The sequence below is a fragment of the Dermacentor silvarum genome, chromosome 1 (assembly GCF_013339745.2).
Source record: "Dermacentor silvarum isolate Dsil-2018 chromosome 1, BIME_Dsil_1.4, whole genome shotgun sequence".
Lineage (NCBI taxonomy): Eukaryota > Metazoa > Arthropoda > Arachnida > Ixodida > Ixodidae > Dermacentor > Dermacentor silvarum.
The window spans coordinates 112,684,421-112,707,366 of NC_051154.1; the positions used below are offsets into that span (position 1 = coordinate 112,684,421).

The 22,946-nt window shown below is 44.8% G+C and overlaps 1 protein-coding gene across 50 annotated transcripts in view; it reads left to right on the forward strand.

Moving 5' to 3' along the window:
• The window catches only part of LOC119435128 (ankyrin-3), a 402,712-nt gene that overhangs the window by 377,144 nt on the left and 2,622 nt on the right, over positions 1 to 22,946 (forward strand). For 46 of the 50 annotated variants that reach the window (XM_049672381.1, XM_049672376.1, XM_049672387.1 and 43 more), the window contains 2 exons: positions 2,923 to 3,672; positions 19,147 to 19,213. The exons of 2 other annotated variants lie outside the window; for them this stretch is intronic. In XM_049672381.1, the coding sequence (XP_049528338.1) occupies positions 2,923 to 3,672; positions 19,147 to 19,213 (817 nt within the window). Of the gene's footprint in view, positions 1 to 2,922; positions 3,673 to 19,146; positions 19,214 to 22,946 lie in introns of those variants that run through there. 2 more of the 50 variants (XR_007468364.1, XM_049672441.1) reach the window with 2 other exon arrangements.

Consider the following 22,946-nt stretch of genomic DNA (forward strand, 5'->3'; position numbering starts at 1 on the left):
AATGAACGGATCAGGGAACTTAAGTACAATGGAAAGTGTGCTGTTTCAGAGCAATTAGCCTTCAACTGTAGGGACTTTGCTTGCATGCCAGTCTTCGAAAACACGATGATGGTGAACGGAAGCCAGGATAAAACAATGCATAAAATTTTAGAAGCTGAGAAAATCTTGAGGCTTCAAAACACCTGTACCTATGTCAGAACCCATTTTCTCATGCATTTGGATAAAGAACTAATTCCTATGCATTTTCCAATAAAACCGACCACATGCTTTAATAGCTGATGACAGTCTAGAGATGTCATGCCATGTCATTGTTTTGTGTTTGTGATGCTGGCATCTTTCCTTGGCTTACCAAATTGATATTTTTTGCCTAGTATATTGGTTCAGCACTTGTAGCAAGATTTATGTTTGTGTGTCCTTTGAACTTCGTGCCCTGCTGCCATAGTAAATTAAGTTTAATGGGTTTAAATTCGAAGGTTATTTTGTGCAAAACTAGAGTTTATTAGTGGGACCATGTTATCTCATGTGAGGTGTACAAGGTGTTCAATCCACACTGTATTGTATGGCAGTCTGATGTGTCAAGCTGCAACAGTATATATTCATTGGACACTGACAAGTCACAGTATGTTGTAAGCCACTAAACCATTTCATATTTTTCTATGGCAGAGTTCAGTTACAACAATACAACAATGGAAATATGTGTCAATGTTCACCTCATGGAACATGCTATCACTGAAGGAGACAGTAACCCCTTAAACTGCAGTTCTTGCTCCATCTAATTTATTTGCACTGAAATAATTTGCACAATATACAGATCATGTGGGAGAGACACCGGAATTATTGTCACAATGTTCAGATCACATAAAAGGTAGCAGAGGCATGCTGTAAACAGAGGAACTGCAGGTACTGCATTAGGATGGATAGTTGGGCTTGCTGGTTAAGCATGATCTGAAATGAAGGCGCGAAGATGACGACGGGACGAAAAGGGAACACACATGCAAGGCCCTGTGTGTGTTCTCTCTTCGTCCGTCGTCTTCGTGCCTTCACTTCAGATCATGGAGGTATTGGGCTTGTGTTATTATCTTTCATGTTTTGTTTTTGTTTCATGTCACAACTCGCTTGATTTTTAACTGATAATTACCAAGCCAATTTCTGTGGAGCATCGGTTGGTGAAACTGAAATACATTTATTTTTAAAAAAATACTCACCAAATTTTCTTTAAATAAATGCTGTAAAATCGGAAGCCTAGTTATAATCCAGTGAGTGAGTACGAACTTTATTGAGGTCCTGAGGAGAAAGAATTAATAATCCAATACTTTAAATGCTTAGTGGTTCTGAAGCACGCTTGCTGTAGATGCAGCTACATGATTTTTTGTGTGTTGATTTAGTGTTGCAGAATGTATGTGCATGCATTTCAGCTAATTCTTGCTTTGATTGTTTTTAAATTTATTAGTTTGTGTAATGAATGTCTTTAATGCATTTGGCTTTGCCCCTTGGTGCATGGTAAAATATTTTTATGCTCCCTACTGCTTTTTTATTTTTATTTGTGCTTGTGAATTTTTGGCTTATGTGCAGTCGTACTTTTCCTGACTGGCAGTGCTTGTTATGGTTTCATCCTGAATGGTGTTTGCTTTTTAATTGGCATATTTTTATTATTTTTGAAGGCAAAATAAGCAACCAGTCTGTTTATTTAGGCAGTCAGAGAGCAAGTTCCTCTTGTTTGCCTCCTATTGTTGAGTGTGTTTTCATGTTTTCTGCAAATCTATGTAGCTGAAAAAAATCAATAGATGCTTGTTCTGAGTGGGGTTTGCCACACACTTCATCATCATCAGCCAGTAATTTTCTTTTGAATGGATGTTCCTAGGGTATGAATTTTAACATGCAAAGTGTGTCAGCAGGAATGTTTGTGCAGTTATCGTGAGCATGAATGTCTGAAGCTTTGTGATGGTGTGAATTCCTGTGTCTAGTAACATTAAGTAGCCTATGGTGAATGCGCCAATTTTCAGGATGGGAAGATACTTGCCATTTTCAGTTGCTGTGGTAAAAGAATCACGAGTACCTTATTGATTGCAGTGTTTAAGATTGCAGTTAATTTCCCATCAAATCTCAGTGCAAGATGAAGCCTAAAATAGAAGTCACTGCTTTCCAGTGCATATTTCCTGGGCACAAACAGTATAACAGAAGTGTTATAAAGGATGGAACCTAAGCCCCTGTTCTCATTTCAAAGTAATCTATAACGGCCAATAAACTTTGACGCAGTCTAATGACTACCCGCTTTCAGGAATAACTGCTTTTATAACAAAGTTTCATGTAGCAGCATTGGTATTAGCTTAGATTTAGAGAGGCAAGAAAACTCCCAGGCTGTGTGTCTCCTATGCTTGTCTACTTTGCTTTCACAAGGTCTGCATGAGTGTGTGCACTTGTGCTGCACCAGCAGTTGAGCTCGTTGCTGAGGGCAATATTTTTCTTGTGGTTTTCGTTTCCAACACAATTTACAATTGGTTGAACATTGGCGATTTTCATGTCACCCATGGCTGCACAAGTAAGGTATGATTTGTGAGTTGTGATAGGAGTGTGATGCACAGCTTATCCTCTCTGATTTGCTGAAGCTTCTTGAATGTACAACATATACTTTTTCTTTTCCATAACTGCAATTGTTGCTTATTTCTTGCTTATTTGAGAAACGACCAACCACACCATGCATTGTCTTTAGTTTGTTATATCATAGGGCTTAGCTGTGTCTTTATCGTAAAGAAAGCGGTATTGAAGAGTGAGTAGCAGTTTTTTTTTTTCTTTTTGTATTTACTCATGCTCATCAGCATCATGTGATCTTCAAGAAGGAGACGAGGAGCAGCAGTTTTTTAGCATAGCAGTATGCCGCTGAGTTGTTCCTCCCCCTTCTTCCCTTCCACCCGAATACGACAGGTGCACCTAGGGGCGACACCATGTCCACCAGCATAAGTCATTCATCTAAAGGCAGCCATGGTGGCTCAGCAGCCAGTGCACCATCAAGGCATGATGAAGCAGAGTCTCTCACATTCTTCCAGAAGAAAGAGTTTTTTGAGAAGCTATCTGAACAGTCACCACTGCAGGAAACTCTTAGTACAAGATTGGGGAGCACACCATCTTTGGATACAGCACTGACACGACCAGTCGTGACTGTCAAGCCACGACCACGCTCAGAGAGCCTTACTTCACAGGGAGAAATTGTTGAAGAAAACATAGTGTTTGCTGAACGGTTAAGGCTGTTTCAAAATGGGGCTCAAGCAGGCTCATTGCCAGGTGCCAGCCTGCCCCATCTTGACTTAATGGATCCAAGACGTCAAAGTAGAGAGCAAAAGCTTCAAGATATGCCAGAAATGGTTGATTCATTGCAGCAGCAATCTTCAGAAGTGTTAGAAGGCCTACAGGGTACTGATGGAAAGAGTGACACGCGGTTGCTTGTGCACACAAGTGATGCTGATAAGGAAGCTTTTGATGTGCGTACTGTGCAGTCACCTGTAGACATAGGAGATCAGCAGTTCTCTCGAATGAGAGTGCGAATGCCAGCCTCTGAAGAATGTGTTAGTGAAACGCTCATATCTAGCTGTGACCTACCTGGAGAGAAACCATCGCCTCTGCGTGATGCTTACAAAGATTCCTTGTTAGCACCTCAACAAGAAGGTAGCCAAACTGGTAAGCCTTCTCAAGCTGCTGCTTTAAGCGATAATTCTGTGTGCCTAGTGCATGAAGCTACTACAGATTTAACTTTTTCAAAGGCTAGTCCTCCTAACCAGACTAACAAAGATCTCGCTGTGTCAGGAAGGCAACCTTTGACAGAACACAAAACTTCTTTGCTTAGTTCGCAGTCACACATGCTTGCTTCAGGTCTTCAAATGGGCATTGTGGCCGGATCAGGAATTTTGCAAAAGGGCATTGAAGCAAGCACTCAAAGTGCAATTTTTGAGACATTAAGCTCTTCACCCACTGAGCTGACAGCTTTAGATTCACCGACAGTGAGTGATTTACCTCTAGAACAAGGTTTTACAAGGGCTATGGAAGAGACTAGGGGGAAAGACATGGGACAAACTGGTGCAGTTGTAGCTGCAGCACCCATCGCAGTTCTGCCTGCTGGCGACATCATCTCTGGGAAGCAGATTGAAATGCTAGACATATCACATGTTTCTGAGGAGTCAAATCTCTTTGAAATGTGTGCTGAATTGGCAGATCAAGTTGAAATGTCGCAGCCATCTGCAAAGGAAAAAACCATGATGAAAACAGAATATGCTGACATACAGCACAAGCTCTCATCAGCATTTGGGGAAAGTCTTGCTCCAGTGGACAGTAAGGGCAGTGTCACACGAGATCTTCCAAAAGAAGTACTTGCAGCATTTGATGGGTCGAGTCAAGAGTTTGTGGGCACAAAGTCGGAGGAGGACAGTGAACAAGATGCACACATTTTGGGCATATCACATGGCTTGTTACCACATGACTATATTCCCGGACAAAATGAGAGTATGCTTCATGAGGAAACTCCAGAACATTTTGTAGCAGATACGGCCAGAGAAACCAGCATCTCATTGGACTCGACCTCTGTCCATCTCAAGACTAAGGAGCTAGAAATTTGCGCTAGCAGTCAATTTGTGGAAGAAGAAAGAAGAGGTGAAGAAAAGTCTGAACACTTAGTTGCTCTAAGTGCTCACCAGAAAAGCAGGTTGAGAGAAAGTGATGATGACAGCTATGATAGAGATGTTAAAGAATTTATTACTGTTTTGGAAGACCATGAGGCCTTTCCAGTTTGTGAGGTGTCAGAATGGAGACCTGCTGTTGCAGGCTATAAACCTCCTGTTCATGGTTCAGAATTTGCCTCTGAATGCGTGTCTGGGAAGGACAAGAAAGAGGACGAAGCTGTTAACAGTGTTGAGGATGAAACTGCCTCAGAAGAGCCTGATTATGAGGAGGGCTTGACAGTTGTCTCTGAAGCAGCTATTGGAGTGGAAAAAGAGAAGTGTCTTGACAGCTCACTTCTTAGTGCCGAGTCAAGTCCTCACCTAGAGATAGTGTCACCAAAACAGCCTTGCGAAGAGCATAGTTTGGACATCACAACAAGAAATGAAGGTGAGCAGTCCTTGATTGTTGAGGATATTGTGAGCAGTCCTGCAAAAAGCAGTGAATTAGATCAGCAAGCCTCTAGTCACACTGCTGCCACAAAAGATGAAACTCTGCCAAATGAAACTTTGCAGACTGCTTGCAAAGTGGACAACCTGCCTTTGTCAATTGGTGACAGTGACAGGAGAGATACAGAATTTCCAAAACAAACTTCAGGAATAACCACTGATATGCTTGTCAAGGCTGTTGACAGTAAGGATTTGCATCAGGATGAACTGCACCTTAAATCAAGCACAGGGCATGATGAAGGTGGAAGTGACATGCCATATTCTTCAGATGAGGAGCAACAGAAGGAACTTTCTAGATATAAAGAGGTTGAGTTAGCAATACCATTTTTACGTGGTGGTTCATCATCATTAGAAGATGAAGCTGAAGATGGAGGCAGTTTCTCAAGTGGTGACCTGCAAGCTGAAAAGATAGCAGAATTTTTAACCTCAGACCCTAGTACAGTTAGCCAGGTGATACATTTTCCTCAGATATTTCAGGATCATGATATAACTGCACATAGAGGTCCTGCTGTGTCCACTGACACTATTATGAATGTGGAAAAGCATGTTGGCTTTGTTTTGGATGAAAGAACGGTGGGATCAGCACCTTGTGTGCCCCTTAAGTCAGACAGGCAAACAGAAATTGAAGAGGCTAGCCGCATTGTGGACAGTGTTGTGCATATAGCCAGCACTTTTGTGGAGTCACTTAATGAAGTCGCCCCTGAAGCCAGCCTGAAGGAAGATATACATGATAGTGGACCTGCATATGCTGTTGGGAGCCCCCCTGAAAGGTCAGAAGTCAGCGAGACCTTGTCACAAGCAGGCCCCCCATCAGCCATAGAGAAAGATATCAAAGAGAGCCTTTTTGGTGTCAAAGAAATGTATGAAGTATTGAAGGAAAGTCGTGTTGAAGATCGAGTTCAGTACTCCGTCACTAGCCTCGGAGATCCTTTATTTGCTGATGAAGTTGATGAGGACCAAGAGCGGAGAAGACGTGGCTCACCAACAGCGGAGTCCTTGGATGATCAGGCACAAATTGAAAAATGCAGTCGGGAAGTCATGATGCAATTACTAGACGGGTTTTCACAGAGCGATGTGGAGCTCGCCGAAGTGCGAACTGAAGATGAAGCGCCGGACATAGAAGATGACGTCCCCTCACCTGAGGCTGGTTCGCAAGAGGAGAAATCCGTGCCTTCGTCACAGGACAACAGCGGAGACCTCCAACCGCAATTGTCAACTGAAGTGGAAATTGGCAGTCAGGCAAGTGGTGCACCAGCTCCGCTCTCCGAGCTTGATTACGAGCTGTGCCCAGATGCAGACCAGTTGCGCACCTCTGGGGATGAAGCTGTGTCAGCCAGGGTGCCGCCACTGGAGCCAGGTACTTTGGTCGCCTCCTTTCTTTTATTCCTCTGCAGTCGCCTGCACGCTGTGCATCTTGGGAACGCCTGTTCTTGGTTACATGTCTTTTGGTTGGAGGATTCGCCGGACTTGCTCAGTCACCTCATCATCATTGGTGCTTGGCCAGAACATTTTATTTTTATTTAACTTGCAGTTTGCAGGCTCACAGCTGCATGACCGGCACTAGAATAGACACTTTTCTTGTATCACAGCCTGCTGTAATTTGGCTTGCGGTTAACAGACAAATTGATAATATACATTCTGTATGACTTTTAAGTCATTTAGATATGAACATCTATTATGATGTGCGAAACAAAATACTTGCCACGGGACGGGCTAACACGAGAAAGGGTCTATTCTGTCTCCCACCACAAATATTTTATTTTCTCCTTGTTTACAGAATGAATCTTTGCATCTTGTATTCCACTAAAAAAATATTTTTTGGTAAATTTCTTTTATGTTCATATGATTTTTCAGCTTGCATGATGCTCTGCTTTAGAAAGGTTTGACACAAAGCCTGATGAACTGTGCGCATGATGCTGAAGTAAGAAACAGCGTCCTGTATTGTACTGTGTTTGTTGTAGTGTGATGAGCTGTTTGTTTTGGTTGGTGGTGTGAAAAAATAATGTGAAGGCAGCATTGTGATGAAAAGTACAGTGTGAGTGATAGATATTTCTGTTAACTTTTTGTCTCATTTTCCTTGTACTAGATGCACTGCTTCAGTGTCATGTCAGCAATGATATATTCTGGTGCACTTCCAAATCTGATTTAGGTACTAGTACTACTTGTATAAAATGGCAGTGGTGTTTTCTGATTTCGCCTCTTGTAATGGTTGGAATCATCCAATTTATTTTCTTCAATAGATACCTTGCAACACTTGTTTAACATGGTTAACAAACCGATTTAATCACTGTGGTTAGTGACAACCTAAGAATGTACTGACAAATACATTGCTGTTCAACTCAAAGGCAACTTATACAGATAAGCCAGACAATTACATTCATTCATTTTACATTAATCCATTAGCTTTATGTTCGTCCATTAGTCACTAAGTACAACTGTAAAGCTAAGCACGTATATATTGAGCATTCTTTGGATTTTGGAGGAAGTGAGAATGAAACGATTGGGTCAACAAGGTGTCTGCGTTGAGTTTTGTGAAAATTTTGAGAAATACTTTACAATTTACAAAGACACCTATGTTGTGCATACAGAGATAATTGCATGAACAGAAAAAAAACATTACTTGTACTTTCGTTAATTCGTAAACTTCCATTAATTCGACTCTGGTTAATTAGATTTTTTGGTTAATTCGATCTCAACCGAATGTTCCGGCAGGCACTCATGCCCTATGGGCCCATACTTTTGTTATTACGACCCTAAAATTGGCTTTTTTCAGGTAACTCAAACTTGACCAGTCTGCACGCATGTGCCTGACCCCTATGGTGACTAAGTAGTGACCCCTTTAGTGGCAGCGTCTGGCTTGACGGAGCTTCGGGACAGTGAATGCGTTGAACACACGTCATCTCCCATCGAAAATGCTTATTTTTAGCGTGATCTAGGAAAATTTTCAAGCAATAACCGTAGCTCATATTGTCTGATTACGGTATTTACCCAATCCTTACGTGCGCCTTTTTTCTTTCAAGAAAATGTGGCCAAAAATTACAAAACCAAAACACCTTCGGGCGTTTGTATGCTTTATCACATAACACAATTTAAAAACCATGCGGCAAAGCTGATTTTAGGAAACCGGCTGCCATTGTGCAACACATATGAGACTCTTATGCATTTTTCTTGCTAAAAAAATCGGGTGCACATTAGATTTCTACTTTGTTTAGGAGCTTTGTGTAATTTCTAGATTACTTTTCTACTTTGGACACATAAAAAGCGGGTGCGCGTTTAATTCGGGGGTGTGTTAGAATCGGGCAAGTACTGGCAAATGAATCAAAGGTGTGTTATGGGGGATTTTTCTGCATCGTTTTAATTCGACCCACCAGATAATTCGATCAGTTTCGTCGGTCCCATCAAGGCCGAATTAACGGAAGTCGACTGAAGTTTAAAAGTATCAGAGGAAGGGAGACTATTACAATCCTGAAGGTGTTTGCAAACATGGGCAAAAGCTGCGTTCAAAAGGTTTTTGCTGTGATTCTTGGAGCTCATCACTTCACCGTTTGAGAAGTTTGTTATCAAGTGGGAATGAATATGGGATTGATCTATGAAATGTGGAAACTAAAGATAGTTTTTGTCAGCACAAAATTTGTGCCTAGTTTGAGTGAAGAGCCGAGGACCAGCATGTTCAACTCAATAGGGATCTGCATCCAAATAGAAGTGTTGATAAGATATTGCTGAAGAAAATCATAACAGGAAATTAGACGTGGGGCCATTTAATCACCATGCAGGTATTTTCTAGATAAACAAACATTTAACAAACCTTAAGACACATTGATTTCAAAATATTTCAATGTCATGGATTTCAAAGTAAGTTTCAAAGATTTCAAGATGTACAGGAAATTAAAATGAGAGAACTGTACACTATCAAAGAAAGTCTGTCACAGAAAGATGTTCTACAGTCATGGTGTTCTAGATAACTTACAACAGCTTTTTTTTTTTCTCATTAATGAGGTCCTCAGTTGACCGGACGTTCATTTGTGAAAAGCACTACATGCATTCTAAATAAACAATGTAAATATTTTCAATAATGCTCTTTTTTTTTTCCAAGAGAACTCCACACAATCTTTATATTTCAATGTGTTTAGAAATAAATATATTCAATTTTCGATTCAATACTCGGAAGTCGTTTTACTTGAATGTTTATATTTTATTCAATTAAGAAATTTCACTGTTTGAACACCCCTACAAATTAGCGTAGTTTCTAGCACAACTATGTGCATGGTTGTGGGAGGGCACAAGTGTACTGGCGACAACTTATTTAGCGGTTTAATTTTGGGAATGTTTCAAGCATTAGGTAATCGCCAACATCTCCTGCAGATATATGGGAGGAATCAAGAGTAGAGGAAACTTGTACATGTTTTTTTAGTTGACATATCAGAACTCCAAACTTGATTGGACTCTCTGGCCTTCTTTGGCACAGCCCTCAGGACATGCACAAGTATTTCATGTTCTGCAGATCAAAGATATATTATGTCTTCAAACTTCACTTTCAAGGCCAGATTATACTCAAAAGAAAAATGAGGTGAACACTACTGCACATGCTCAAAAAGAGAGAAGGAACCATCACTCGGCATGGCAGCAGTTATAAAGCATTAAAAAGCAGCTAGTACAAAGGCTGCTTATATAAGATAGACAACATTTTTGCATCACTTTTGTCTGCCTTGCCAGCTCATCTTGCATGGCTGAACATGGCCGCTAGAGACTTTGTAAACTTCAGAAGCAAGTTCGACACAAGTTCATTGCAAGTCACATTCTGTATGCTAGCTTCTGTGCATACTACATCTACTTCATACATCCATTAATATCGGGACCTGCACGATGACAATAATGAGCATGATACACTGCAGTGACCACACTTTCAGTACCTGAAGTATACACCATGTACTATCGCACTCAGTATTATGTACAACACGTGACCGCTTTGCCAAACATTTTTGGTTTAACTCATACTGAAGTGTGATAGTACACTGCATTACATGATACATTATGCAGGTCACAAGGTTGTGCTTGCATGCATAAAGTCTTTCAGCTCAAGTTATTAGGCACAAAGTTTAAGAACAGCCAGATAGCTTTCTAGGCGTGATCTCTTGCTGAAAAGTATTTTGTAAATTTTTTTTTGTGAATAAAATTAATAAGACAAGTAAATGTCATTTTTCACAAAGAACGCATTACTCTATCCAGCTCTGTCATATGCTTGAAAGTAAATGCCTCTGCCATTTTGCTCACTATAATTTGTCTCCAGTATTACTTTATTAGCATAGTGCACCAGAAAATGCTTTGCATTTATAGGCAGTGATAATGATGCTGCTTCCCTTGCATGTGTGATAACTGTCATCCCTGCTTTGTTCCTTTTTTCAATTTTTTGAGAACAAGAACTGGGTGCTGATGCTACAGACTTCTTTAATGTGTGTATCCTCATAGCTTGTCCATATTATTTTTTAAATATTGAATAACTCTTGCATGCTGAAGCATTGGCTACAAGTTTTTAACTTAATATGATATGTTTGGTATTGGGTTGTTACGCCAAATTCTAGTGTTTCTCTCTGTTCACACTATATACTCTGTGACACGAGTATTGTAGTGGAGTTTAGCCTTCATGTAGAGTGTTACTCGACATTAAGACTCTGGAAGCCTTAATGTAGGGTACTGCTACCATAAGAAGATAGTGATTTTTTATTGTAGCAAAAACATTTTACCTACATTTTGATTGAAAAAAAAAACGAAAAAAACATCTGATTAAAAAGGCAAGTGCTAGTTAGAAATTAGTTGCTTATCCAGTATTTCCAACAGTGGTGTTTAAAATGTATAACGGAGGACAGATTCACAAAGCTCTGTGTACCTAAGTTGAATTTGTAGCTTACCCGTGGCTTGGCAATTGACCTTTTGGCTATAGTCACTGTGCGTGCTACATAGTTGTATGCCTCGTAGCAGAAGTGATGGTCAAGACGTCTCAAGTCATTTTTGGGACTTGGAAAACATGGGCATTAGTGGCGACTGAAATCCACCCCTGAAATGAACCATATTTTATGAGTTCAAGTCTTCTATTGTAAAAGTGGAAAGACTATATGAAGTTTCTTTGCCTTGGAAGCCTGAAAAGGACACTCTCGAAGATAACCCTCATGAAGCTTTGAGGCATGTAAACACCTTAGTTCGTTGGCTGCTGAGGAAAGAGAAGTTGCTTATGAAATACGATAAAGCTGTGCCATGAATATTGTGTTTGTGGCTACAGGCTAACCAGCACATTAGTGCTGGTCGCGAAGAACTGGACGTAAATCTTAACAGTCTTGTGAATCTGGTGCCTGTCTCAGTTTTTGAAGTTCTCTTTCTACAAGAAAACTTCCTTGTGCGAGCATATCATTTCTGCGACTGTGCATTATCAGACCATCTCTGGTACATCATCATCTGAGGTCTTTCATCTTCCTGTGTAATTATTTGCATTTCATGATTTTGTTGCATTGCCAGCTAGGGTTCTTTGTCAGCTAGGGTCAGCTAGAGGTTATAGTTTTGCAGTATTGGCATCTCAATTTGGTGCGCAGTTCAATTCGCTATATAGGTTGCTCATAGTGGAAATGACTCAATAATGTTTGCGGTATTGTACGTACAAAAATAGTGTTACAGTTTATCTACAACAGGTACAGGCTTTGAACTTTCCACTTAAAGATTGAAATTGCTAGTTAAGCATGTGAAGTCTTTGTATAGTAGTACTTAATTCTGCTTATCCTTATGTACACATACAGAGAAATTCACTAAAGCTTATGTGTACCTTAGATTTGAATGTGTAGGGCTCTCCTTCAGATATCTGTATGCAACTCAAAAGGTTGTGTGTTACCATCAAGAAAGTTATTTTTTTTAGATGCTTGTTACAATTGAGGGCACTTTAGAATAGAGTGAATATGGTATTTAATGAGTGCCAGATTGTATGAAATGGTCACTATACAATTTGAGCCCTGCATGTTTACCTGCTTCAGGCAAACGTCATTTCATTCAAGTGTGTAGTGTGGTGTTCATCAGAAAAGCCCATCTGTTCCTTGTACAAAACTTGTCACTAGGTGCTTTCATAACGTCAGATTGCTTAAATTTATGTGCATTTCTGGACCGTCATAAATATTCACACATATTTTTGTGTGGTGGATCCGCGGTGGTGGAAAAGTAGTTATGAACAAGTTTTGTTTATGATTGCTCTCAAGGTTAGTTTTCATATGTACTACAGTACAAGGAAGATGGGTGCAAAAAGTAGCTTTTTGTGGGAAGTGTGGGTAGTCTCTAGGTATGTAAAATTGCTGTTTTCTAGCCTTGACCCATTATTACAAGATTCAAAAAATGTATTAAAACAGATCATCTTCAGTTAAGTTGTAGATATCTTACTTTACGGAATTAGCCACACAGCTGTGCTAGCAGCAAATTATTGGTAGGGTAAGATTCATTGGCATTTGGAAACGTTCAAATGCTGCGCTAGTTACAGCTTCACTTTTAAGCAGCATATACTCGGTAAATTTTAGCATATGTGCGATGAGTGACAAGGTGTACATAGCTTTCGTTTTAAATCATTACTGCTGATACTATGCGAGTACCATGAAGCACTGTAAAGAGATACAGCGAGTGCCCTGAGCAAGACTTTTTGCACCCCGCTTTCGTTGTTTGTGGCCGTTGCTGCTAAGAACTGTTAGAATGGCACTGACGCACTTGTGCACTGCGCTTGTTTCACACTTTTGTCGAGCTGCGCTTATAGGCTGCCGGCAGCCGCTGCGTTCGCTGACTGCATGCTGGCGAACGACAAGGACACCGACAGCGTGGCGTGCTGGGCGTTCACTAACCATTTTCATTCCATGGCGTGTTTCTAGAGCGCCGCGACGCAGCAGTGGCCGAGCTGTCCCATGCGCCATCGGCGGCTGCCGACCCGGCGGCGTCGGCAGGGCGCAGCGCGGGGGGTCGGGAGCGCTCACCACTTCTCGAGGCTTCTCCACCTGAAGAGACTGCCTACTGCCCCACGCAAGACATATCACCTGCGCAGGAGTATCCGGAGTACTTGACACCAGACATGCAAGTGCACGTCGGTGTGTCGCCGACCGAGGTGCAGCCAGCCAAAGAGAAGCCAATCCGGTACTCCGAGTCGTCGGTGGAGTCGTCATCAGAAGTAGGGTCGCCGTGTCCGCCAAGCCAAGGAGGAACCGCCATGGCTTTTGAGAACGTCGCTTTTGCCGGTGAAGATGTTATTGATGCCACGTCGTCCCCGGTGGAAGAAGCGTCGAGCCCAACGGGCAGCCGGAGTCCATATGAAGTTGTTCGTGAAGCGCCAACCGAGGAAACTGCGAAAGCTGCACTTATAAAAGTGGAGCAGAGCTTGCACCATGTGGGACAGGAAGTCTGCCTTCGTCCGCAGTCGCTGATGGCTGAAGAGCGCAACGAACAAATGGAGCTACAGATTAAGCCCACTATCTTCAATGAAGCATTTGATCATTCACCCAAAGAAAGTGCCCCAGAGAAAAAGGAATTGTCAGAGGGGCTTCTCGGTGTTGGTCTCCTCACAGTATCGGACATGACCGCCCGAACACCCGAATCACGTCGTGGGGACAGTGACGAAGATGAAGAAGAATGGGCTGACCACGTAATGTCAAAGATTCGGGGCCGACCGATACCACCCACTCCTCCGGCTTCTCCACGAGCTGTGCAGAGCGTTGAAGTACACGGTGAGCAGGTCGCTTGGGAAGCACCTGTTGCAGACCAGGAGGAAGTACATACAGATTTAGCCTCTGATATGACAGCTAAAAAAGAAAGTGTAGTAAAGGACGATGACAATGCAGCCAAGGACGATGAAGAGACCACTCAGCCGCAACTACCAGAACTACGTACAGGTGGCAAGCGACCTCAATTGGAGCATATTCCTTCTGAAATATCAGATGAGGATCTCGTGGAAAGAGAGCAGTCCCCAACGCACATCACTGCAACGTGTCGAGGAGACAGAAAAGACTCCTCTTCTGACCGCAATTCATCTCCAGACAGTGATGGTCCTAGGGCATCTGGATCACATCGTCGCTCAGCCTCTGGAATTGGTGCCATTGTTCTTGAAAGTAGTGACTCTCAAAAAAGTGGTGGCAGTGACAAGCACTCGCACGAGAGTGGAGACAAAGGCGCTCAGGAATCCGATGACAAGATCGCCGAGGAACCTGAAGACACCATGTTTGTGATAGAAGAGGAAGCTCTCGCCGAGTCTAGCAGAAGTGGGCTTTCATACGATGATGGAAATGAAATGGCTACGCACGCTGCTGGAACACTTTCTCCAGAGTTGGACTCACCACCGAAGAAGAAAGATGGAGACGATGGATCAAGCAGTGGAAAACTAGACACCGCCTCTCCTGTCGTGCTAAGATCCAAATCCAAGAGAACTGAGAAGAAGAGTGAAAAAAGGTCATCTAGGGACATGGACACTGGTCATTCTGGGTCTGAAACCGACCACAGCCACTATTATTCATTTGAAATGACGTCGGATTCTGGTAAAACACCTGGCGCTAGTCGACCAACGTCATCCGAGTTTGATGTGAACATACTAAGTGGGCAAGCCTCAGAGTACGAGACGTGTGCCACATCGCAAGACGGCGAAGTGTCTGGATCTTACGCTACCGCAGCAGCATCATCTCACGACACATCCTTCGCAACGGCGCGTTCGTCTTTGAGTGGGAGTTCGCGTGGCTCTGCTTATTCCGTCGACTCCGAGAGCTCTGGACACTTAGGAAGCATGGAGGTTTCCGAAGCTAGCGAAACTATTGTTGCCTCTGCGCATGAAGAACTCGATTCTGATATTGAGTCGGAACGATCAAAATCTGTTCTTCGGGAGCCATATGACGGAGAAATACCTGAATCGGTAATTCGCGGTGGAGTGGAACATCCGTTCTTGCCGAGCTGGCAGCCAATGGCGAAAGAGGTAGCTCCAACGCTGCACGGGCCTGCCGGCGCTCGACCATCGTCATCTGAAGGTGCGTTCAGCCCATTTCAAAGTGCGGTATCAACAGAGCCAGGACATAGTTGCACTGGATATCCGTCTGCCAGCTCGTCCACTGCTCAAGGCGACTCCGGTAGAAGTACCTCAAAGACGGAAATTTTCAATGGAGCAGGTTCATCGGCACTGCTTGACGGGCAGCGTCGGATTCGTCATAACGATGACTACATGGTGAGCAGTCACGAAGAAGAACAACTCTCGGTGTCGGAAAGCTCGGCCACGCAGAGCGAGCACACGTGGCAGACTAGCGTAGAGACCATGGTAGATGCGATGGAGGCGCAGCGCCTTTCTTGCGAGACAGAACGGCATCATCGACAGTCAACAATTCAGAACTCCGTTTCATTGCCCTTTGATGAGGCTGTGGCGGCTGAAGACGTAGAAGCTGACCGCAACACTGGCGATGATCGTACCACTCCCCCGTTTCAGGAAGTAAACGGCCCTGTGGAAGTGGAATACGTGCCGGAGTATGACGACCTCACTGCTCGAACTCTGAGACCTGTTCTAGAGCATAATGCACCTGAAAGTCAAGCAGAGGCTCAGGGTGCTGTCGCCATATTCGAACCATCACATGGTGAAGTGTCTTCTAGCCATGAGCTTGATGAACAGGAAGATAGCACGGAACTAAGAGAGGAAGGTTTCTATGCAGAAACGTTCCAGGGTGATTTGTCGTCTGAAGAAGTAGAAAGCGCGGTAGATGAAGCATTGCTACAGGGTAGATCTGCCAGCTCCTACAATGAATACTGTGATAAAATGACCAAATATCTTGACTGCAGTGTGAGTTATGAAGTCAAAAACATTGCTGTAAAGGAACCTTTTGAACGTCCAGCCACACCAGAACCTGTAGACGAAATACATGACGAAGATGACAAAGGTAACACATCAAAAAAGCACTTGGATGATGACAGTGGTGACACGTTTCGACATGTTGACGCCGAGGAGTCGATGAGTTACGATAAAACAGGAATTAAAGAGGGATGCCCTGAAGACGATCGGTACAACTTCTTGCCCGGCTCGGGAAGTCACTCATTCCAAGACCAGCCCCATTCCGAAAGTGCGTCGTCTAGTCCTGGGAGGGCTACTGCCGATGACGTCAAGCTGTACGCCAGCAAATGTGAAGACTATATTCTTCAGATGCATCAGAGTCGCCAGTACGGCGTTGGTATTTCGAATACATCGGATGAAAGCTCTTATCTTCCAGAGGAGGGAATGGACGTGGAAAATGTCAAGCTGTTAGCAAGTCGACTTCAGGAAGGAAATGGAGGCCAACGTGACTTTCCATATGATTTATCCTACGAGCATGAGTACATCGGAGAGGTCAGAGCAGAATACGGTGATCTATATACGCATCAAGAAGTAGAGGAGGAAGCATACGACGACGAGCGTGCTCGTACGCGTGGTAAAAGGAGGCTTAGCCCTATATCAGATGAACGTGGCTCCACGCCAGATTACGATACCCTTGGTGGACGTAGGACGTTTGGAAAAGGTAGTGAAAAAGACGATGCCTCCACCTCCTCTTTAATGGAATTTGAGAGACTTGAAGCTGAGATGGCATCAGGCACAAAATCATCGAGCGTGGGGTCTAGTGATTCGTTCAGCGGTCGTCAGCATCAAATCCGTAACGGTGCAGGCAGTGAGCAAGATAGTGTGTCCGTAAACTCGCTTACTGAATTTGAACGGCTCGAAAAGGAAATAGTAGAAGCTGAAGGTGTCGACAGTCGGCTACGCGGAGAACCTGTTCCAAAACTTGATGAAATTGACGAGGGTCACGAAAGCCAAGCCTCTGACCCAGGGCATGAAGCTACTGTGTGTGATGAGAACGGCATCACTTTATTGCGAGAAGTAGCTACAGACAGTAGTGTTAACGAAGAACAATATGACGGGAAGGCTGACGATGCACAATTAGAGGAAATTCGAACGGCACAAGACGAAGTTGCTTGGTCCAGGACAGAGAGGCACTTTTTGACTACACGCACTGAAAGCGGTCACTCAGTGGACAGCGTTGATAGACAAAGCTCTGCGTCCACTGCAACTCAATTTGACGCCGACTCTCTACGAGACAGGGAAATTGATGATTCTGAATCTAATTTTGGTCCGGACACTCCTGGTTGGACGCAGAAAGAGTGCGCTGACTTGGACTCGTTACACGATTCATTTCACGACTCTGAACGCTATGATTCGCTTCAAGAAGTTTTAAGTAAAGATAAGGATTCGTTGCAACTGAGAGAGCCATCTGCTGATGCTGACTCCCTGCAAGACGATTGTAATGAACTGCAGGATTCCCTGTATGAAACCCGGGACATCGAATGGGACTCGGTTCGAACCGAAGATGATACTTCTCGTAATTGGCACCAATTCTCAAGCCAGATTCGCACAACAGAACTATCTCCAACATTGTCCCGGCCTGCATCTTCGCCACTTGTTGTTCCAGTTGTCGTAGAACGTATTGACACGCTCACATGGGTCGACCAAGACCCGACAAAAGCTTTTATTTCGGATGCAGAGTCGCTGGCTCGACCACAAGAACATCCGCGAAATGATGCGCTTGTCTCAAGCACAGACTCTTTGGAGCCCAGTAGCTCTGCTAATACTCACGCGACGTACCAATGCGACACTGATTCAATGATGTCTAGCCTCAATTCTGCAGAAGAATCAACCATGGTTTCCAGCACGGACACATTAGACCATGAAGCGTTACATTTAGCCAATTTGGGCAAGTCATTGTCTCTTGAGGTTGGTCCGCCAACAGAAGGAGACTTCACAGAGGAACACTTGGATTATGTCACTGTAGATCCTCGTCAAAATAAGCGAACGCTGGCCGTAGGAGACAGATCAACCGACGACATCGAGGAGCACTTTCGGGAGTGCCTGCTACGTTCAGCCGCTTCACCGACAGATGAAGAGCAAGTCGAGGAGCGCCAAATGATTGATGAAAAAGGAAACTTGATTGTTACACGGACTGTGAAACGGCATGTGACATCAGAGCCGCGGCTGCACACACAGACGTTCGCAGGTCCAGACGCTGAGCAGCGAAGCCGCGAGTTTGTCGCTTCGTTCTCTTCCATAGAACCGTCATCAGAAAAGGACGAATGTGAAGGTTTTGATGCAGCCGGTAACGCGGTCCGAGTGACGCAGCACGTGCTGGTGCGGCCCATAGTGAAGACTGTCACGTTTACGGGCCCGGACGCGCAGCTGCAAATGCGGGAGTACATGCGTAACCTGGCTGGCTGCCAGCAATCGTCAGCAGAGAACACGCCGACCTCTGACTCCGGCGTCGGTGCCTGCTCATCACTAGCCAGCCCGCCGCCCTTAGTGCCCGACCCCCCCGCAGCAGCGCCCTCGTCTGCTTGTCCTGGGCTTCAACGCTTGTCAGGTAGATGGAGACAAGACGTCCCCTGTCCAATGACCTTGAGTTTGTGACCCCTCCACCTTCCTTTGACCTCTTGTCCTTTTGAGTAGGCTGGCAGGAACTGCACTGGTGTTGATGAAGTGTGTGTGTGGGCTTCTTGGCTTATTGTTTGAGCTCCTTCCCAGATAGATTGTCTTTCGTTGTCTGTTTTATATTTTTTATGTATATTTTACTCGTTTTGTTACGTTGGCATACATGTGCTTTCAAAGAGAAAAAGGGGCACCAAAGATTGGTGATCGGCAGATAACGGTCTGACTTGCTTTGTTTTAAATATTGGCACATAAGCCTAATCTGCATGTTTCATACATATTGCCCTCAAAGTTTCAACTAATCATGATTAGTTTAATTAGAAATAGGCACTTTGAACTTGACTGCTTTACGAGTTTCTTCCCATTTAGTGCACCTTTTTCTTAAATGTGTGTGATTGCTGTAGCCTGCTATGACAGTGACATTGGCCTATTATTTGTGGTTTTTGTACAACATATTATTCTATTGCCCAACCGATACTGTAATAAACAACTATGACCTGACCATTATTTTTCTTTAAGGCGGGGACCATTTGATGGAAGCAGAGTCAGCTTTGGATGACTCTTCACGACCAGTCACTGCTACTCGGTGAGGCACCCTTGTGCACCTGTGGAAATTATTTTTTTTATGATACCGTCAGGACGGACGAGACGTTCTTTCATGGTTTTAGCTATGCAAGTGTAATTTTATGACGTCTTGCGTTAGTGTGATCGATCAAAAAAGGAGAGAACGAAAACTAGCTTCAACGTGTAAAAATAATTAATATAAAGATTGCATGTCTCTCCCGATCACAGTGGCAGCATTCCGCGCTCGTTTTCGCTCATGTCTGTATATCTAACGTGAAGTGAAAGACTCATTACACACAGGCAGGCGACCTTATTGACTTCCCTTATGATTTCGTTGGCTTCAACAGCATTGCTTTCAACACGGAAATATAAAATTGTTGCCTGTGATAGTATTCTAGCCATTCGTTCCATTGGAAAAGCGAACACCTCATGCTGCCTCTCGTTTCACCACGTCTTGGAAAGTTGAAATTGCACAACTTCCAAGACTATATAGGTGCGCCGGAACACAGCGCGCATGATGCCACCGGCCATCTCGGCTCGTCCTTAGCATGTGCACCCGCCACAGATTACCTCCAAGATACGGCGCGTAGGCACTTAGCCGCGTGGACCGCTATGCACAGCCATGGTCAGGCTAGAGAAGGAGACACACGCTCAACTTCCCCTTCCCCCCTTCCTATAGCGCGTGCGCGCCTGATCACATGACCTCCAACATTGGGTGTGCGGGAAGATGGCACGCATCAATCGATCAACCTTTTCGTCTCACCCTCACCCCCACAGCATACGGCGCGCAGTGCGCGATATGATCTTATCGCACTTGGACTTTATACGGAACATTACGGCAAAGGCGAAAATTCACCTGGAGTGTCCTTAAATAGTTATCGCAAAAAAAGAAAACTTGAGAGAAATCGGGGTTTTTGTTGTCAGCAGCCCAAAGTACGGGATTATCCTGGTAACGTCACAAGCGACAAGCACAGGCAGTGACCTCCTTTCGGACACAAACGTTTTATTGAAACAATCGAAATCACTCACAGTAACATAGTGGGTGTTTCTGCGAAGAAATTGCAATACGTGCCGTAAGTTGATTAGTTAAAACTTAGTGATTTCTTAATTAGCCGATTGTACATTTTGATTTATCATGCAAGTAATACTCACCTCGTTGAGTAGACCAGCTCATGGACTAGAATTGTGCTATCTGCCACAGGCAATTTTTAAAAACGTTTGAGTGTTCGCTGATACACCCGGTATATCTATACAAATCCTCGTTCACGATCATCATTTGCACTTCTTTAAGAAACCACAAAAGCAGAAACAACAAATAAAGACGTGCAAAGGTAATCTCTTGTTTACGTGGTTTTAACAAAAGGGGGGGGGGGAATAAGCACAAACAGTAGTGCACACGTGCATGCTTCACACGTGGGATGCTTTCCTTATACAGTGTAGGCCGCTTATAACGTAAATCGCCAGAGTCGCAAATATCCGCACTATAACCAAAACAACAATTTTTAAGGCCCGCACATATGCAAAACATGTGCACCGAGCCGCCACGTGTATGCGACAGTCGAGGAATGCCGCTAGAACGTTTGCATTCAATTTACAGTCGAATCTCGTTAATTCGAACTTCCGTTTTATTCAAACTGACGCTGCGGTCCCGTCAAAGTTATGTGTATTCCAATGGGCAAAAACGCCCGGTAATTCGAACATACCACGCACCGACAATGCTCTCGGCAGCGCGCCAAATCACGCGGCGGCGCCTCCAACCGCCATTGCTCCGGCACCGCCGTAGAGTAAAAACTTAGGAGAGCCCCCTTAATGTCGCGCGCAAACCAAAAAAAGATGCGGCGGAGATTTCACCCTCTTTCACATGGCAAGGTCGCCGATTCTGCGTTGCGCTGGAACTTGCGTGTACGTACCGACGTCTCAGCCCCGCTACCGTAGCCACGCGTAGAAAATGGCAGTGAACCCTTCTCCTTTATGCTTCTTCTACTTTCTAGTCACGTGTTGACCTTGCACGCTGCGGCTGTGCGGCTGCGGCGCAGAGGGAAGCAGCGGCGCTGTCCCAGTCCGGCCAACGAAACTGCCCATGCTGGCAAACGCCCGCTTTTCGATAACGGCACAAAGTGAAACTTCAGGGAGCTGACGCCGGGCCGGCGGGAGCGGCTGCACGGCGGCAGGCGCGCACGGTGACAGTCGAAGATGAGGGAGTTGAGAGGGAGGGCGAGGGGAGCCACCGAAGCGGCGGAGTTGCCGAGGCCAAATCCGCTTCCCTGCAGCCCTCCTCCTTCACCTTCCACGGTCTCCGCGTGCGCCCGTTCCGTCGCCGTGCTGGCGCCGCCCGCTCCCTGAAGTTTCGTTTACTGCCGTTATCGTCGGCCGGCGTGGGCAGTTTCGGCAGTTTCGTGGCCCTCGCTCGCTATGCGCTTGCGCGCCGCGATATTTCACGACTCGCACCGATCATGCATCGTGCTAAGGTGCACGAATAATTTCGGTGCCCGTTTGAGGGGTGCGTTCGCCGTCTCAGCTGACTTCGATATTCCCAGGCAGCCGCACTGTAACCGGTATTTCGTCCCCTGCAACTTCACTATAAGCGATACGCGCTTATATAGAGTGCTATGGGAAAATTAACGGGACTCTGAAAAGACCATATTATATCCGGTCCTGCACTATAAGCGGTTACGTTATAAGTGGTCTATACTGTGCTAGAAGCTCTTGTTGCGTACATTGTCATTTGCATTTTAAGCATTTCTGTGTCCATCCTAGGCCTGCCAGGCCTTTGAACGTACCTTAGTTGGGAAAATGTCCTCCCGCAGCGACCGTACGGGATGCACAGCAACGTTAGCACTGCGTTCGCTTGGGCTAGCGGGCGGTTTGTCCTGCCAAAGTAGGCCAGCACGTAAATGCTGTTCTAGGAGATATTGTTTAATCCTTTCGAGATGCTGAACTACGTCACTTACGTATTTCAGCAGAGGGACGTAGTCACGGAATGATTTACTGAGCTGGTTTTCCTGACAAGGATGCAAAACCGCGCTGAGTTGCCATACAGTAGGCTGATTGCCTTCTTTATCATTGGCATTTCGCTGCAATGTCCGGGCCCACTGCTGCGCAATGTCCTGCTGGTGTCCTGCAGAAATCGAGCGCCGTTGGACGTGCTACGATTGATGGAAAGCGGCGGCAGCTCCAGCGGTACAAAAAAATCAACGCATATCCACGACGTGAATGATGATGAGTGGGCGAAGCACCGGGGGATCATTCGGGTAAACCAGAGCTACGGACGAGAGAGAAAGAGAGCGTCCGTCGGGAACGAACGCCCTTGTGCACCGCAGCGCCCCTAGCTACGGACGAGAGAGAGAGCGCGCGCGTCGGGAACGAACGCCCTTGTGCACCGCAGCGCCCCTAGCTACGGACGAGAGAGAGAGAGCGCGCGTCGGGAACGAGAGAGAAAGAGAGCACAGCTGCGCCTCTAGCGAGAGCGCCGAGTACTAGCGTCGACATAAACGTTACATGATTACCGTATTTGCGCGTAAATAACGTGACCGCAAATATGACGCGAGGGGGGACTTTCGGTCTCCTAAAAAAAAATACGCACATCCAACGCACATGTTGGAATTCATGTGAAGTGGTTAATATATATATATATATATATATATATATATGCTATACATCATAGGCTACACCTACTGTTGCATATGATGAAAATATGCACAATTGTACGCGTCGCCGTCAGCTGTATAGCATATACTAACCGCTTCACATGAATT